The sequence below is a fragment of the Hypanus sabinus genome, chromosome 11 (genome assembly GCF_030144855.1).
Source record: "Hypanus sabinus isolate sHypSab1 chromosome 11, sHypSab1.hap1, whole genome shotgun sequence".
NCBI lineage: Eukaryota > Metazoa > Chordata > Chondrichthyes > Myliobatiformes > Dasyatidae > Hypanus > Hypanus sabinus.
In genome coordinates this window covers 34,028,997-34,048,128 of record NC_082716.1, presented here as the reverse complement: position 1 = coordinate 34,048,128, position 19,132 = coordinate 34,028,997, and the positions used below count along the sequence as shown (strand labels likewise).

The following is a 19,132-nucleotide window of genomic DNA, read 5'->3' as shown; positions in this document are numbered from 1 at the left end:
ATTTGACTGGAAGTCAAATGCCGCAGCTGGGAGGCTTATCATATCCGTGGCAGGAGATTGGTGGGAAGTTTTTAGGGTATCCCTTTTTGCCTAGGGGGGCAGATAAATTGCTTGTGGTGCCAAGGGAATCAGTTGTTCCATTGATTCGAGAGGTGTCGGGAAACTTAGAGGAGGCCCAGTGGGGGAACGGCTTGGGGTCTCTGGGGGAGCACGTTCCCAGCAATGTACCAAGGAACTCCCGAAAGGAACAGACTCTATTCCTGAAGGCTTAGAGGGGCCATGCGCACAGGTGTTGTTACGGATGGATGGAAGTCAAGTTAAAGCCATCCTCGGCACCGGGGCACCGGTTAAGTTGCTGTACAGTTTGTTTCATAACCGTTATTGGAAGCATTTACCCTTGACGACATTGAGGACACTGGAGATTCGGGGTACCAGTGCCGGTGATTATCCAGACGACGGTTGTTGGTCAGTGAAAATGGAGTTCTTGGAGGCAAATGTGGAGGAGACTGAGGTTCAGGAATCGTTAATGCTGATGTGTCCGGACCCTGCTGAGACGGGCAGCGTTTCTGTTCTAGAGAGAACCAATATCCTGCTGGTGTGCTTGGGGGCCTGCCCGGAGGAGGCGGGTGAGCGTTGTTTGGAGGCATTGTCGATGCACCCAGAGTTTCGAGCTGCTTGTGTGGACGTGTGTAGCAGCATTGGACTGATACCGAATTCAAACAAGAGCCATTGGCGGTACGGCCTGGGGGAAGTATCTGAGGGTGAGACCCTCCTAGTGGACGCTGCGAAATACCACGAGGGAGCGGAGTTGACTGCTGAAGACACCTCGGAGAGAGAGAGGTTGCAGCGACTGGCCCCGACAGCCGTGGAAGACGTAGGCAGCGTGTGTGTGGATTGTATTGCGTTGAAGAGGCGCACTGTCAGTGACCAGAATATGGCCCTGAGGGCCAGAGAGGCGATGGCCTGTCTGAATGGTGCGAAATGGTTTAAGGTGCTGGATCTGAGGAGTGGATGTTGCCAGATCCCGATGAGTGGGGCCGACAAGGAGAAGACGGCCGTTATAAATTCCCTAGGAGTCTTCGGGTCCGAAAAGATGCCACAGGGCATATCTGGAGCCCTTGCAACCTTCCTGCTGGGCAGGTGGAAGACCATAGGGGATGTGGAGGCGTTTGGAGTTTTGGTGTATGTGGATGATCTCTTGGTGTTTGGATTTGCCTCAGGAGAATATGAAGTGAGGTCGTTGCAGGAGCAGCTGAGAACTACCGAGTTAAAGTGTTTTCGGGACACGTGCCAGGACTGGCGAAGGTCGCAGCTCATGAGTGACTGTCTCTACGGAATCAAGTTTGAAATGAAGACGGAGAGACTGGGGAAAGTTGATCTGGAAGAAGTCATGAGGAAGAAAAAGCTGGAGAGAAGTGCAGTGAATACTGAACAGGAGGCTGAAGAGACTCCGGGAGCAGTGAAGGCCACGTGTTTCCGTTTGGAGCAGATCAAACAGCAGCTACCGATCACAGAAATGAGGAAGAAGACAGATTCGATGGATGATGTGCTGGATGTGTGGTACATGCTGCCTTTTGCTGACTTTCCCTCGATTGAGGAAGAGACCTTTGGCCCTTCTCCCATTGAGTCAGGTGTAGCGGGGAGGGTTAGCTGTGTGCAGTGTGGGGCATGAGTGAGAGGTTGAGAGAGGAGTTGGTAGTGGGCCCAAGGTATCCCCAGTTGTGTCCGAGCCTGAAGGGTTTAGGTGAGGGGGTACGGAGGTCTCAGAAGGGTTAGGGAACTCCCCGATAGTTGGCCTAAGTAGCGCCTGAAAAACAGGGCGTGAGGGTTACTGTGTGGGGAGGAGATGTCACTGTTTGTGCTTGGGTTACGGTGTCTTGGCAGGAAAGGTGGCGAGTTATTTAGTAGTCATGAGGACATGACTTTTATTTGGTGGAGGAAGTGTGTAAAGGGGGTTTCTTTTTTTTCTTTGTTACTGTTGGGAAAGGGTTTCCTTTTGTTAACTAGCAGGAATGCTAATTTACTGATAACGAGAATGGTATTCCTTTGTAAACCAAATGGGGATTAATGTTCTTTCTTCTGAGTCTGTAAGCTTTTGTTGACGGGCTTTTGGGGAGATCGGCGCGAGGGGGTCGAGAGAGAGGACGCAATGCTCTAAGCTGGGCGAGGATCGGACCCCAAAGGGGGGTCCGAGGCCGGGAGATTCTCCGAGGGGGGGGGGGGATGAAGCTAGATGTGCTTGGTTGACCACTCGGAGGGTCCTGAGCTGTTTGGAGAGTCGAGGAGTTCGGAGGGTCCTGAGCTGCGAGTCGAGGAGTTTGGAGGGGATCGAATGGTGGCCAGAAGACTTCAGAAATTGAGCTCCAACGGCTGTGCACGAAGTGGTTTGGACTTTGATAAGTTTGGCGCCTTTTTCTTTAATTTTCTCTTCATATATACTGTATCGTTATTAATCACTTAGTTATAGTAACCTTTATAAATTGTACTCATTTAATCGCATCTGGTGTACTGTCTGTTTTTGGGCGAGGCGGGGACATCACACAGCATCCACACCAGCTGATTACCCAGTTTGGCGGGGCCGAAGGCTGCTCCCCCTAGACGAGAACGAGCTGAGCGAGCCTGAGGCGACCCAGGGAGTTACATAAACAAGGTGGGTCAGCAGAAACCTGATTGGATGAGGACTAACCAATCAGGAAGAATGGACAATGGGGGTATAAATACCACCGGACTAGACCTGCCTAGTCATAATCCCTGAAAAAGGTGGCACAGTTTGTCATCGAAATGTTGGCTAAAATTGATATATGTACCTGGCTGGAAGCCCGAGAAGAGTTTATTTGTCTTTCAAACTTGTTTACATCTTTCCTGTAGGAAGGTGACCAAAACTGCATACAATACTCCAAATCAGGCCTCAACAATGTCTTACATAACTTCCATATAACATTCCATCTCCTGTACTCAGTACTTTGATTCATGACTGCCAAGGTGCCAGAAGCTTTCTTTATGGCCCCATCTTCCTGTGAGGCCACTTTCAATGAATTATGGACCTGTATTCCCAGATCCTTTTGTTCTACCACACTCCTCAGTACCCTACCATTCTCTGTGTAAGACCTACCCTGGGTGGTCTTACCAAAGTGCAACACCTCGTATTTGTCTGCATTAAATATCATCTGCAATTTTCTCAGCTGCTCCAGATCCCATAGCAAGTCAGAAAGGCCTTCCTTGTCCACTACATCCCCAATCTTGGTGTCATCTGCATATTTGCTGATCCAGTTAACCATATTATTATCCAGATCATTGATATATATGACGAACAGCAAAGGACCCAGCACAGATCCCTGCAGCACTCCACTAATCACAGGCCTCCAGTCAGAGAGGCAAACATTTACTATCACTCTCTGGCTTCTCCCACAAAGTCAATGTCTAATCCAATTTGTTACCTCATCTTGAATGCCAAGCGACTGAATGTTCTTGACCAACCTCCCATGTGGGATCTTGTCATATGCCTTACTAAATTCCAAGCAGACCATATCCACTGCCTTGCCTTCATCAGCTCTCCTGGTAACTTCCTCAAAAACCCCTAGAAGATTGGTTAGACATGACTAACCATGCAGAAAGCCATGCTGACTATCCTTGCGCATCAAATATATTAGTCTGCACCAATCAGACTTCACAGGGGAGAAAACGGGAGGCACGCCAACAAGTGATGAGGGTGATGTAGAAAAAGATTTAGCAAGGACATGGAATCAAAGGTCTTGATTGGGGAGGTGGGTATTTGAACAGATATCACCTGCACGCTCATTTTCCAAATGGAGTCATAAATTCAGCCCATAAATTAATTCTTGTCAAAGGATTATGATTAATCAGTAAGCAGTAAGATAGCACAGGTGTGACACTGGATAGATATTTTCTCAGAACAGACCAAAATAAGTAAAGTTGGAAGATGTGGGCTGAGATTGTTTAGGATTAAGTCTTTTACTTGTGCTCAGTGGTGCAGATGGCACACAAAATCAATGGGGCAACCTCGCAGTGCCAAGAGGTTCCAGAAACAGGATGTTAATATAATCTGAATGGAATCTCAAAAGGGACTTAGAATCACAAACCAGATTTGATTGAGGGATATTAATTAAGATGCTGAGCAGGAGAAAATGAACAGAAGATGAAAAGTTGATGAAAAGTTGATGAAAAATTGGTCTTGGAGTTGAGGTGGTGTTTGAAAAGCATGAATATTCAGAGGAAAAGCTGCCAGAAGACTAAGGGTGAAAGGATGAATCAAAACTATCATTCAATGACAGGGAATTACATACAGAACTATATATGGAAACATAATTTTAAGTGGCATATTTCAACAGCAGGAAACAGTATAATTTCAAAAATGCAGTTCCACAGTTAAGAAAATGTGATTGATTTGGTCCATTTAGAAAGTGACTGTGAAGTAAAATAAACCGATGGAGAAAAAGATTATCTGGCTTAAACCTACAAAGACTGCATTGTGAGTCACTCCCGACAGTACCTGGTTCCAGATGATACAAGGAAACTTTTTTTCTTGTTCTATTTACAATTCTCAATCCTGGAAGGGGCACTGCTAAAGCTCAGTACAAACTGAAGGAAGGAAGGAAGGCTGCACTAACTTCAATTTGGTGGGAAGAATTTATTACTGAAACCAGGGACACAGGTGAATCTACTTTTTTTTTTAACAATTTGGCACATTAAAAATCATTTCCCTTAAAAGATCCACAGTGGCTCTTTATTTAATGTCCAACTCTGTCGTGAAGCAGAGATGTAGAAATGATCCAGGCCATGAGATGCCTCCTGGAGTCTGTCTGTTTCTTTACAATGGTGTCAATCTGATCAGGCACAGCTCTGTTTTCAGTCTCTGCCAAGTATTTGCTACATAAACAGATCAGCCATACTTAGAGGTTAAAATAGAGGCTATGCAGATTCCTTGGAACTATCCTATAAATGGTAATATTATAAATATTCACCCCAAAAATAACCTGTACTTGGGGATTATTCTGCAACCACAAGGTCCATAAGTTGCCACTGCCTTCGTGAATATATTCAATGAGCTATTTCATGTATCTATAAAAAACCTCAATTTTTTTAAAGTTTTGCTTTGAGATATAGTTTAAGAAAAAATTGTGTCACTTTTACTTCATCTACCAGGAACACAGTGATTTATTTAAAATGATTCATGGTATTTATCTGTTCTGGTAAACAAATAAAATTTGGTTGTTTTTGTTACATGATGGTGCTGTCCCTTCAATATGCACACAGCTTATGACTTACAGGAATTAAGTTGTCTTTCTTGTTCTCCACTTCCAATGCCGTCAGCTCATCAGGGGTCAATAGAAAAAGGCGTAATTCACGAACAACTTCCTTTGCTATTTCTGGTACAGACTTGTCAAGAACTACCTGTGTTGGAGGATAAAAAAAATTATATTAGTTTCTGGGAAAAAAAACTTAAAAGTTTGTATGTTGATGGTGCAGCAATATGTTGACCACATCCTTATATTTTACATCATCAACTAATGCTGATGTGTAGAGTTCATGTTCGTTCCTAGATTTAAAAGGAACAACCTGGACACTTCTCCTGGTCCTAGTGCTCGAAACTCAGCTTTTGAACACAAGGCATTGCTGATATTCAACTAAATTTGCCTGATATAACGAGGCAGTGAATGGCAAGGTGATTATTACTGGGTTCCACAGCACACCTATCTGTGTACAGAAATGCACAGCCCCACATAGTATTGCTGCCATCATTTTGGCCCTTAACGATTTCAGGTTTTAGGTTTACCTGACAGTGAATGAAAATCAAAGGAAATTGAAATGCAAAGTAGGGCCTGTTTCAAAATGTGAAAAAGCAACTAAATGGAGTATGCACCACAAAAGAACTATATTTTCCAGTCCTTCATCTTTCCAAGAAGTGGTTGTTAAAAGGTATGTAAAGGGCTGCTGAAGCAATACTAGGTATCTTCAGTCGAGTGAAGTAAAGTACTTTTGTTTCTGCCTGTTCCAAGTAACTACTGTAGACCACTGCCTGCCTACATTCAGCTTTCCTGCATTTTACAATTTGATGTAGTCAAGTTTATTGGATGAAAACTTCAAAATGTTCAGTCTCACTATCTGTTCAATTGTGGCAATACTCCCATTCACAATGTTGTTTCTGTTCATAATTCAGATCCACCACTTCACTCCCAGAGTGGGTGCAGGGAATGAAAACATTGTTGTGACAGTGAACTTAACAAATACAGCTCATCCGGATGTGTTGGAAGTCCAAGAGGTTCGTGTCCCATTTCTGGAGAACTGGAACAACACAATTGACGTCTTCTGGTTAAAATCCCTGCTCTAAAAGTTATGAATTGATGAACGAACCAGGTACAAAAATACATCCCTGGATTATTAAAAAGGTTGCCTCATTTCATCACAATCTGATCCTAGTGATCTTAACACAACATAGGAGTTAAGAAAGGCACTTATTTGCTTCTACACTGAGCACCAACAGTGAACATCTTAGATAGATGACACCTCACTTCTCAGTGACCGATGTTCAGTCCGGACCACTGGTGCTATCTGATGAAGTCTGCATTTAGCAGTTGATTTAATGGCCATTGTAATAATTTCCCCATGAAAGGGAGGCATTGCGGTTGCAGGTGGGGTTGATGAAAATGCCAACAAGCATTTGGGTGATGTGGGGAATGTTGAGCCAAGATAGACTCAACGGGCCAAATGAAAATTTGGAACTAAATACACATAAAAATCAAATACCAGTATTATGTTTTGAGATTAGTACCTAAAATTTAACTTTTTATAAGATAAAATTAAGAGAGAACAGAAGAGCCAAGTCAAAATTCACATGATTATACTTACTGAGTTAACATGTGCCCATTCTCTGACAAAGTTAATTAAATCAGGCTCATCAATAGTGAGCAAGTCACTTTGCAGAATAACAAGCATGGCAGGATCAGAAAGTTCATGGAAGCCTTGGGTCTTCACAATACTCTGTAGACAAATCAAATGATTCTACTCTTTAAAACTGCCTGTGTAAGTACAAAGGAAATTATACATTTGAGTATACCATCTGTTTAATTAATTCTGTATGAATATTCAGGACTCAATACACAAAGATTTTCAACACATGGAATCAGTCACATTTGGAATACCAAATCTATGCCTAGTCATCAAGTATTTTTTACTGTTATTTACTTCCACTTGAAGATTTTCTCTCCCTTCTGTGTTTCTTCTAAAATGTGTAGATTTTCTTCTGTCTATTTCATTACACTTTGCAATCAGTTCTACTTGGCTGTAGACAATGCAGCGAATTGAGGTAAAATTAAATCTGATTGATATGTTCTTGGTATTAGATTACTGAAACCATTCTGTTCTGTTCCAGAATTCCACAATAAAGATGCAAGACTGACCTCACTGCGGAGGGAGTCGGGTGTTATCAGCAGGTCATTTTTCCCAGTACTAAAATTTAACATGTAACACATGGCTGGAGGCCGATTTAAATCATCTTAGGCTGATGCAAACTGTTTAAATGCAAGTTTTTACTTTCCTTGTCGGCCTTTCTCTTATTCTTTCAGTCTGCAAAGGTTGAATAACTCAACCTCAGAAGTCAATTAGATAACCAAGCACAAATTCGCTCCCACGTACATTCCAGCAGAACCCACCAGACTACAATCCCGAGTAGCACCTGATCTATTTTTCTCATTTCATTCCTTGGGAATCATCAAGCCTATTACGAAATTCCACAACATGCTAAAATCAACAAACTCAGCATAATATTAGATTAGAGTTTGCTCTAAAAAGCAATGCAGAGACCATTATTAAATTGTATTATGCTCTTTCTCTATACCATATAGGTTCTTGGGAAGAGAGTGACTATGAAAAAGAGATTTTTGTTTCTTTCACATGAATGATTAGTCTTAACAAAATCTACATTGACATTATCACACTTTTCCATATTCAACTCCATTTATTACAGTTTTGCCCATTCACTAGTCAATTTTTTTTTTACTTCCTGCTCCTAACCCTAACATTTACCATGCCTTCTGGGTTCATTTGCAAACTTGGATTGCTAAATACTTATTTTTTCATTCAGGTTGTCTGAAACCCCAAGGGCCTTGAGGAACATCATTGATCTCAATGCTCAAAAAACATTCCCTTCAGCTGTGCTCCATACCTCCTGCTTCTTAACCAATGCTGCAAAGCTGTACTTCAAATTCTGTAGACATTAATTTCCTTAATAACCTCATATAGAAGCATATCAATACCCTTTAGCAATCAGAAATTTAAAATACCCAAGAGGAACTCCAAGAAGAAAAAAGAATGTGGATCAAAATATGACAGCAATAACCTGAAATGTGTTTGCTCCTTTGGTTAGGAAGCAGTTCAAATCATATCCTTTGATGGCAATGCAGCCGCTAAGTATTTCACGATTTCCCCCACAGCCCGTTAGAGTGACAAGAGGAACTGCCTTTTTCAGTTACATTTTGCAAACTATTTAAATAGCAAAAGCAGCTTAGATAAACATTTTATACATTACTAAGTTTAAAATTTATTTAAATCTTACATCCATCGCACAACATGAGGGATCTTTGCGTTACGACTTCGTACAGACATGTGAATTTAAAAGTCTAGTGGCTCGTGGGAAGAAGCTGTCCCGTAGCTTCCTAACTGTGATGCGGTGGTACTGTTCGCAAGACGGAAACAGCTAATACTGTTTATGGGTTAAGGGTGAAGGGGGAAAAGTTTAAAGGGAACATTGGGGGGGCTTCTTCACACAGAGAGTAGCAGGAGTGTGGAATGAGCTTCCAGTTGAAGTGGTGAATTCAGGCTCACTTTTAACATTTAAGAAAAACGTGGACGGGTATGTGGATGACAGGGGTATGGAGGGATATGGTCTTGGTGCAGGTCAGTGGGACTAGGCAGAAAAATAGTTTGGCACAGCCAAGAAGAGCCAAAAGGACGGTTTCTGTGCTGTAATGTTCTATGGTTTTATGGTTGGTGACTGATGTCCCCGATGATCTGCCAGACCTTCTTTCTGCACTTGCTGATGTAAACGTCCACAATGGAGGGAAGTTCACATCCACAGATACGCCGGACTGTCTGTACCACACCCTGCAGTGCCCAGCCATCAAGGTTGGTGCAGTTCCCGTATCAGGTGGTGATACAGCCAGTCAGAAGGCTCTCAATGATGCCCCTGTAGAAGATCTTGAGGATTTGGGGCCAAACTGGGGCCATTCCTGGAATGATTAGCAACAACATCAAGCGTTGCTCACTTACACACGGGGTGGGGGGACTTTGGGGTTCTCACGCTTAACTGTTGTTCATTCTTTGGGGCAGGACTTATTGTATACATTTCTCTGACATGAAACTTGACCTTTGAACCCTTGAATTTCTTCAGTTGCTTGAGCTAGAAGAAACACTGTTGTGCTTTTTTTTGCCACAAAGCCAGTGTGAGCAACCTAACCCATACGTGATTTATTCCACCACTCCTCCTGCTGGGTAGCACTGGCTGCTACAGTGGTCCTGTGACTTCTGTAACATGCTTTGCACTTCTCAAAGACAGTAGAGCAAATAAAGTCAACAGTGTGACACCCACAACTTGGGCTCTATTTGCATTTATGTTAATTTCATAGAAATAAATCTTGCACTGTCTGTAGATTGTAGTGGGAGTATGAAATTTAGGTACCTAGAAATTAATTCATTGATAAGAGCCGCAGAAAACTATATTGACAGCTTTTTACACTAAGACCAAAAGTGAGGTCAATTTTACATTGCACCAGTTATTGCTTGTGGTCCTGTGGTTAAAAATCAGACAACATTGAAACAATTAACAATGTCCCATCATTTTACAAGGAGAGCTACATTATAGCCATAGGGAGGAAAAGACAGTTTGATACAAGGCAATGTGACTGGAAGGACTATTTTGCAGGCCCCCTTTCCAGGGAATTCACCTGAGGGGTATGTGGGTGACACAGAAGTGGAGAGTCATCAATAATGTACAAATCTGAGACAGGTGATTGGGATGATCAATCGTGGGAATATAACTAGAAGGGGAGGGCCACAATATTGAGAAGACTGCTTGAAACTAAATTTCATTCCTGGAACGATTAGCAACCACTCTTTAAGTGTGCTGCAACAGCTCCATGGAAAATGGCCTATACTGTCCTTTATCTGGATAAAAATTCAGCCAGTACTCCAAAGGCAGATCTAACAGAACATTCTTGAAGGAAATGAAATACAGGGAAAGCAATTACTTCGGGAATTAAAAAAAAAGTTGTTCCAAAACAATCAATTCAGGCTCACAAAAGAAAACAAATATAGCCCAGAGGTTGATGAGCATTTTTCAGGGGATATTAGCAACTAATCACGTAATATTAATGGGCTCTCCAGTTAGCCCTGATTCAGATCCTTCTGTACGGTTAGTACCAGATTTGCTGGAGACATTTGTCACATACTGAATTACATATTGGGAGAGTAAAGTCAGACAGGACAGGGAAATGAGGAGAGGGCAAAGGGGGCTGCTGGGATTGATTTTGTGGGAGCAGGTGTAGAGCGAAGAGCCAAATGACCTACACTGTCATTGCAATTATTAAGTAAGAATTTCACTAAAGGATCCCAAAACTAGCATTTATCCTTTATTTATGTATTACAACAAAGATCCTGCATGCTTCTAATGTATGACTTGAATGACTAAAGAGTGTCTTGTACAACATGGAGACTTAAACTAAAGGCTTCCAGGATAGGCATATGTGCAGCACCATTTTGTAACACTATCCCATCCAAAACCAGTGCCACATAATCAGACTTGCTAACTCTTAAAAGACCACAGTTTGCTGGTCAACTTTATTATTGGAAATGACTGCTAACCCAAGAAAAGAACTCTGCATCAAAAATTTGCTTCATTTCTAAAAGCGCTTTTGTTACACACTGAAATTAGTAGAAGTGGTAATAATTTCAACTAAAAAATACCAGCACATTCCTTGCATCTGGCAATCTGCCCCCTCCGTTAAACACTCATTTTACCTCATGCTGTCGTGGGACAAAGGTCCTAATGAGCTATTCTTAGCACAGTAAACTGACAAGAGGAAGCAATTAGTCACATCCAGCAGCTAAATTGAGCAAAATAACTAAAGTTTAACAGGATGACTTGCTGATACATTGCTACCATTCTTTGTATTTCCTGGGTCAGAATAAGTTTAACACCATACCTTTTACTTTCTCACCACCCCTGAGAAACTTTACGCTTACATTGGTTTCATTTTGATTGTTTCTTGAGGGCCATCCCTTTTATCTTGGCAGAATGGCAGATTTTTGTTTTTGTGTGTTTACAATTCTGTAACAACAGCAACTGCTCAGTGACTTAGCTCAAGCAAGTGTCAATGTAAAAATACCTTCAGAGCTTCAAGCTCAGATATGCATTCAGCGTAATTTGCTTCTATTTATGTAGGGCGGAAGAAGTGGGGAGACAGGGAATGTCCAATCGTGACATTACAGGCAAGGTGGTGTGGTACGCACTTTGACAGACCAGCTGTTTTCTCCACTACCGTCAACCTCACAGTTATATATACAGTATTTGCAAGCAAAGGTGAATTTAAATATGATTCAGATTTTCTAAAATAAAAGGATCAATACAGGGAACAATTTGTAAAACGCGAAAATTTTTAGTCAGTAAAAAAAAGTAAGCAGAACAAAGGCTTGGAGTTCATTAATATAGTCATACAGACTATGATTTTTCAAAACCAGGAATAAATCAGTGGTAGGGAGCACCTCAGTAGTCTTACTTTGGTAGCCAGAAATCATCCAAAGTTTTGGGTCCAGAACAACTTGCCAGAGCGTGCGTATGGGGAACTTGATGAGAGAATATATAGTTTATTTACTCTGCACAGTCAAACAGCCTGCTGACATTTTATGATCAATTTTAATTGCTTGCATAAAATGTGGGAGTGAGATCTGCCTCTTGTGGCCTAGGATATTTTGGTTTGCAGCTTCATGGTCTTCAGTCTTCTGATTAAATCTAACACAAGACTACTGTCTTCAGTAGTAAGATAAGTAATTGCTGATTCTGGGATAAGTGGTTGGATTAATGGGTGTAACTTTGCAGAGGTAAGGGGAAGAGGAAGTTGTCAGGTGAGGTGAAGAGGCTGAGTTCCTTTTCCTTCTGTCTCTTTGGTCCACAAGGAAAATGTGCTAAAATTAACTCAACTATCTGGGCTGTTTTCACCCCCAGTTCTCCCTGACACCAGGCTGTTACTACAGATAAAATTATTGTTAAGTACTCGGAACAAAATTGCTGTTGGCCCCAGTGAGTTCATCAGAGCCCAAACTCCATGCTTAAAGGATTCTACCTCCTTCTGGAGGATGTCCCTTGAAAGAGGTGGTTGTAATTGCAACCAACAATTAAGCAGCAGGTTCAATGGAGATATATTTTGCAGCCACTACATGTCTGGTTTCAGTGAGCAGAGAGAATTAAAATTTTTAGACCTTTGAGGGTAAAGATCTTCAATTGAAAATGACCAGGATGGGAACTATCAGCATGTAAGCAGATGAGCTAAGGTTGAAAAGTAAGGAGAAGAAAGCTGGTTAAAAGACATCCATGTCTGTTGCTGAATAATAACAACTACCGTGCAATGTCAAAACATACTTAACAACATGTAGTACAATACCCTAGGTGTGCAGATCTTCTTGCTGCCTCAGGAAAGCCGCCAGCACAATTAAAGTCGTCACCCACCCCTGGCTCTTCTTCCCTTTTCAATCGAGCAGAAAGCATGTACCATCAGGCTCAAGGACAGCTTCTACCCTGCCGTTATTAAATAGTTCATTAGTATGATGAGATGGACTCATAACCTCAGAATCTACCTTGTTATGACCTTGCATCTATTATATACCTGCACTTTCTCTGTAGCTGTTACACTTCATTCTGCATTCTGTTGTTATTTTACCTCAATGTGCTGTGTAATTGTTTGATCTGTCTGAACAATATGCAAGACAAGTTTTTCCACTGTATCTCAGTGTGTGTAAGAATAGTAAACCAATTCCAATTCCAGAGAGGACTCCATTAAATAACATTGGAAGTAGAGAAGCTCTAAAGGTGAGCCTGAGAGGTCAGCAGCAATATGAAATAACAAAGTGCCAAACTCTAGGACCGTGATAATTCCCAATGGTGCTGGAATGGAAGGAGCACAAATTGCATACAAAAAGATGGTTGCAGAAATATGCCAAGAAGGTAACAAAGGTGATTATCATACAAGTAGACTTCCATACCAAGTGGGGGGGGGGGGTCAACATTCCCTAGGATGCTGTGGTTACTCGCTTAGGGTATGTTTATGCCATATGACCAATTGGAAATAAATTTCCAATACTTCTGAAATTCTGTCTTTCTAAAGCTCAAAGCTCAAAGTAAATTCATTTTCAAAGTACACACATGTCACCAAACACAAAGCTGAGATTTGTTCTCTGTAAGCATTCACAGAAAACAAAACTAGTAAAATAATAATAGTAAATAAATGAGCAATAAATATAGGGGACATGAGATGAAGAATCCTTGAAAGTGAGTCCGTAGGTTGTGGAAATTGTTCAGTGATGGGGTGAATGAAGTTGAGTGAAGCTATTCCCTCTGATTCTAAAGTCTGATGGTTGAGGGGTAGTAACTACTCTTGAACCTGGTGGTGTGATAGCTTAAAGTTTCAAGACAAGAGATTCTGCAGATGCTGGAAATGCAGAATAACACACATAAAATGCTGGGAGAAACCTGGGTCCTGATGAAGGGTCTTGGGCAGAAACACAGTTTACGTTCCTTTCCAACAGAGTCGATGTTTCAGGTAAAGACCCCTCACTAGGACCCGGGTCCCTCCAGCATTGTGTGTGCGTTACTCGAACAGCTTAAAGAATGGAAGCAAGAAAAAATCTATCTTAAGTGTACCTAGATTATAAAACTAAATTATACTGTGCCCATCCCAGGAAAGTAGAACACAACCACCATAACAGTCCGTCATAAATAATCCAGTAACAGGTTAAATAAAATATCTTGTTTGTAAATAAGTTATTGCTGTGGCACCACGCAACAATCAACAGCATGCTTGTTTCAAACTGATGCTTATACTCTTCAAGTTTGGTAGATCCCATACATGATAAAGCACCAATCTTTCAGTTTGCTTCAATATAGGCAATTGAACTGCATGTGGTCCAAGCTTGATTACAATTGATTACTTTTGTAAAGTGAGTAAATAAAACAATTCATTTAAAAGGGAAGCCAACCAGCTGGTGTAAAAATTGGCCTTTCTCAATACCTACTTTAGTGTGGCTCTGGATGAAAGTCAAACATTTGTCTTTCATGTCAGTCTGTCTGTATGTCACCGCTGCCTGTGAAAATACAAAGCGATAAATTATGATTATCTTACAGGCTTTTGCTGTTGAGAAACATTGTGCATTCACACATGGTACAGGTGACAAAGAAATCTGTTCAAGCTGCAAAACCACTCATCCTGAACTCTATTTACACACTTCCTTAAAAATTACTACCGGACGATCCTGGCTGCCAGTAAAACTAAGGTTATCTGCCATCATGATTCCATGAAACTGTCAAGAAACTTTGTTCTTCCCAGGCTATCTGTGGTTTAACACTAAAATAATGAACTTGCTGTAAAGGATTCTGTGCATTTCCCCTGGCTGTTTCCATTACAGACACACGAGCTACTTTAAGAAATCTGACAATAATACACGTTGACATTACAAAATGGCCAAAATTTTAAAACGTGCAACAATTTTTGTTGATTTATATTTCTGCATACAATTAGAGCCAGTGAGAAGGGTATCAAATCCCGTCATCCATGCCTCCCCCAGCACTGAAATTATCATCGACGGGCCTTTTGCAATGCTCAGACAAAGTGGCTTCCTGGAATAAAATCTGCACTTGAACCTTACTCCCCCAGAGGAAAAGCTCCACCAGTTTCGATGCCCCTTACAAAGCACTCACATAGTTCAACCTACTTGTTCGTACTCTATTAGAGACACATTCAACTGCAAACTCTAACGGGGACTCCTACCACAATGCCTCCCAACAACTCTGCATTACTGTTCACTGCACTGTCATGTCTGTTGAGTCGCAGGGCGCATGCCAAAAATTTACAGCTATTGTCTCCTTTTGGTTTAAGCAACATAATGGCCCAGAGTCAAAAACATGAGTTTGCGCAGCTGCCAAAGAAGACCTCTTGGCACTGCAACTTGGTATGACAACTTTGGGACACTATCAGCACTTCTCCTATTGGCCGATGCACCATACAGGCTCAGGGTCCAGCATTCCGCTACAAAGTAGGCTCCCTTATCCAAGAACGTGCTACAGGATCAGTCTGAAAGAACTTTCAAGCAGGCTTCTCCTGCAGAAATTAAACGTTCATGGTCTGTACAGCAGAAGAGATGTGACTGGAGAAGGAAGAATTGAAATTGCTGTACCAAAAGGAATAACTTGTCTCTTCTACACTCCTCCCCTCAACCCTCCACTCTACACAAATAGAGATAAATGCCCTATGAGGAAAGGCAGAACCAATCTGCTATCTCAACACATTGGCATACAGAGATATATGATCACATAGACCACATCACATTAAGTACAGACAATGGGAGAAGGACAGAAAGAGGTGGCAAAAATGTCCCTGGGTGCTTTCAGCATTCACATGATAGTTCAGCTCATTTTTGTATCCTGTCTTTGTTGTGTACCAATCTGTAGCTCTAGTCCTCCAAGGCATTGGTGGATGTGGGGTTATCAAAGAAGCTTTGCCAAGTTGCTGCAGGACATACTGTAGGAAGCAACTACTGCAGTCACAGGGCTTCGATGGCGAAGAGAATTGATGTATATCCAGTGCTGTGCAAAAGTCTTAGACACCCAAGATTCCTCATATGGTTTCAGATGCTATGGCCTTGACAGAGCCCTGATCTTAACATTATTGAGGCTGTCTGGGACTACTGGAGAGACCGAAGCTCTGAGATAGCCAAGGTCTGTGTAAGAACTGTGGTGAGTTTTCCAAGATGCTTGGATCAATCTATGACCCAAGTTTCTTACAAAACTGCAAGCAGTGTACCTGAGAGAATGGATATAGTTTTAAAGGCAAAGGGTGGACACACTAAGTATTGATTTGATTCAGTTGCTTTGCTGTTTACTGCTCTTCATAGTAATTTATTTGATATTTAGAAGCTTTTCATTTCATTATATTTGAAAGCATCTTCGCTTTACAGAATTATTTTACGTGTCTAAGACTTTTGCACAGTTCTGCATGTATGAATGAAAATACTTAGTGTTTATTTATTGTGTTGAAATCATCAATGCAAGTGTAACTGATTCAACAAAGCAATTTTCTTTTGTAGGCTGACAGGGAGGAACTTGGGTACAGTCTAAGTCAGACTGCAAATTCACTCTCAAATCACATCCAGATTGACTAAAGGTAAAAGACCCTATGACTGAAGAATCAGAATGTTAGCTCCATGAAGGGACAGCATGCTCAGGGTAGATGAGCTACAAAATACAATCCAGCTACCCATCATAGCTATAAATTTGAACTGGGAAAGCTTGTGTCTTTTACCAGTTGCCAGACAGAAAATGGCACAACACATCCTTCATTTTGTGCCCAGAAATCCATGAACAAAGAGATCATTGAGGAGCTGGGGTGAGGCCATGAAGGAATTTAAAAACAAAGATAAGAATGTTAAAACTAAGTCTATATTTGGCCAGCATGAGAAACTGTAAGAAAACACTCAGGTTTTCAAAACACATTATTTTATGTAATCTATTTCATTCTTCTAATACTATTTTATTAAAATTGTTCACAAGGGCAGGGCATTGTGAGGAGAGACACTCACAAATTTCCTTTTAATGATGAATAGAAGGATTTTGTTTCAAATAAAGAAACTGTGGTGTAGAACAACGGATAAGTATAGACAAACTAATCTATTGTAATGCTGGTCCTTCGCAATTCAGCATAGCGAGAGATCGAAAATCATTGAAACATGGGTGCTAAAGCATTTATTTTCAGCTTAATAAAAGGAAATAACACAGCTTTAAAATAAGAATTCTTCCACAATGCTCACAGATGGGGGAGGCGCTATTCTCTACCACTAGAGGAGGGTGTGGAAGGCAAGTGCACTCACAGGACATGTGAGCTTTTATACACTGACCCTGACCTTTCGCCTCAGCTCCAATGAACAGTGAGCCTTTTATTAGGAATGGCTATGCATAGTTTGCACATTAGTAGGTCAGTGTAGAACCTTAAAGTAGCCTGAGACTTCATTTGCAAGAGCTAACTGACGCTCAGCATTGCTATTCTATTCTTGGAGAGGGAATCCACCACTGGCATTTCACATTCTATTTCTGGAACTCCTTACTGTTGGTGTAATATATATTTAAAAGATCAATGCCTAGGATCAGACTTTACTGCCAATGCAGTTTCTTCATCAGGGTCTTCACCTTAGATAATGGACGGATACCCAAGAGTTCAGTGCCAGATTAACAGACCTGTTGGGAGATTACCTTCAAACAGAGCCCTGATGAAGTAGCCTCTCCTTACCCTTGTTAAGAGAGCATCGTACTTGGGTGCTGTATGCAGTACTTATCATATTACAGGGAAAATGTGATTGCATTGGAGAGGGTATGCAGGAGACTCATAAGTATTTTCCAGGGCTGGAAAATTTTAGTTGCCAGGATACATCGAGGCTGTTGTCTTCAGAACAGAGGAATCCAAGAAGAGACTTGATTCATATGCATAAAACTATGAGGGACCTATGCCTTTTAGCATTCAAAACCAGCAGATATGATTTAAAGCAATTTCTCGGAAAAATAAAGAGGAAATTCTGAAATTATTTTTCACAAACAGGTGGTAGAAGTCTGGAACTCATTGCCAGAACAAATGGGAGAGGCAGAAACCCCACAAAAGTTTGATGTGCACTAAACAAGACATAACCTGCAAATACCAGAAGACAGGATGAGGCTGGATAACTTTACCCCAACCACCATAGTCAGGATGGAGTAAGTGGCTTCTGTGCCATAGGTTTTCAATTATCTTAATTCATTGGGGGGGGGGGGGATAGAAGGCAGGATATTGGGGCTGAGAGTAAAATGGATCAGCCATGTTGAAATGGTGGAACAGACTCAATGGGCCAAATGGCCTAATTCTGCTCCTATATCTGATGGACTTATGGTCTAATACTTCCAAGTCTGGCTCTCAGATGGATGCCTACAACTGCAATGCTGAACAGGATGGTGAAAACTGTGAAGTGTTTCGACCTAACTATAAAATACTATACTATGGATTCTGAAAGAAAGAAGTTTTAAAATGAAAGAATTAGCATTTGCCCATTGTTCTATAACATGCTTTTAATCTACTAGATCAGGGGTTCCCAGCCTGGGGTCAATTACCTCATAGTACATCATATTAGCTTTCACTTCTGAAAGTAACCCCAATCTGTGCTGTGATTGTTATATGGTTATACGGACTCATTTATTAAGCCAGTTATCTCCATGCTTCTGAGGTTCACAATTGATTCAAATATGCAAGGCTGTTAAATCAAAGGAGATATTGGCCCAAAGTTCAAGTAAAATTTATTATCAGAATACATTCATGTCACCACATACAAGCATACTGCAAGCATACTTAGCAAATCTCTAAACAGGATCAATGAACAACAAATTGTGCAAATGCAAATAGAAAACAAATAATAAATAGTGAGTATGAAATAAAATGAAAGAGCATGAAATAACAAGATGAAGAGTCCTTAAAGTAAACCATCAGTTGTGGGAACAGCAGAAATAGAATGAGTGTAGTTATCCCCTTTCGTTCAAGAGCAAGACAGTTGAGGGGTAGTAACTGTTCTCGAACCTGGTGGTGCAAGTTCTGAGGCAGCTGTACCTACTGCCTGATGGCAACAGCGAGAAAAGAACATGGCCTGTGTGGAGAGGATTCCTGATGACAGATGCTGCTTTCCTACAGCAATGTTTCATGTAGATGTGCTCAACAGTTGGAAGGGCTTTATATGTGATATACTGGGCTGAATCCACTACCTTTTTGTAGGATATTCCACTCAAATGAATTGGTGTTCCCATACCAGGCTGTAATGCAGCCGGTCAGCACACTTTCCGCCA

The 19,132-nt window shown here is 41.4% G+C and overlaps 1 protein-coding gene across 6 annotated transcripts in view; it reads right to left on the bottom strand.

The window, feature by feature from the left end:
- Positions 1-19,132, bottom strand: part of LOC132401837 (BTB/POZ domain-containing protein 19-like) — a 187,861-nt gene that overhangs the window by 28,694 nt on the left and 140,035 nt on the right. For 5 of the 6 annotated variants that reach the window (XM_059984099.1, XM_059984101.1, XM_059984097.1 and 2 more), the window contains 3 exons: positions 14,299-14,367; positions 6,868-6,999; positions 5,287-5,412 (listed from right to left, as the gene is read on the bottom strand). In XM_059984099.1, coding sequence (XP_059840082.1) covers positions 5,287-5,412; positions 6,868-6,999; positions 14,299-14,367 — 327 coding nt within the window. The remainder of the gene's footprint in view (positions 1-5,286; positions 5,413-6,867; positions 7,000-14,298; positions 14,368-19,132) is intronic. The other variant, XM_059984100.1, reaches the window with a different exon arrangement.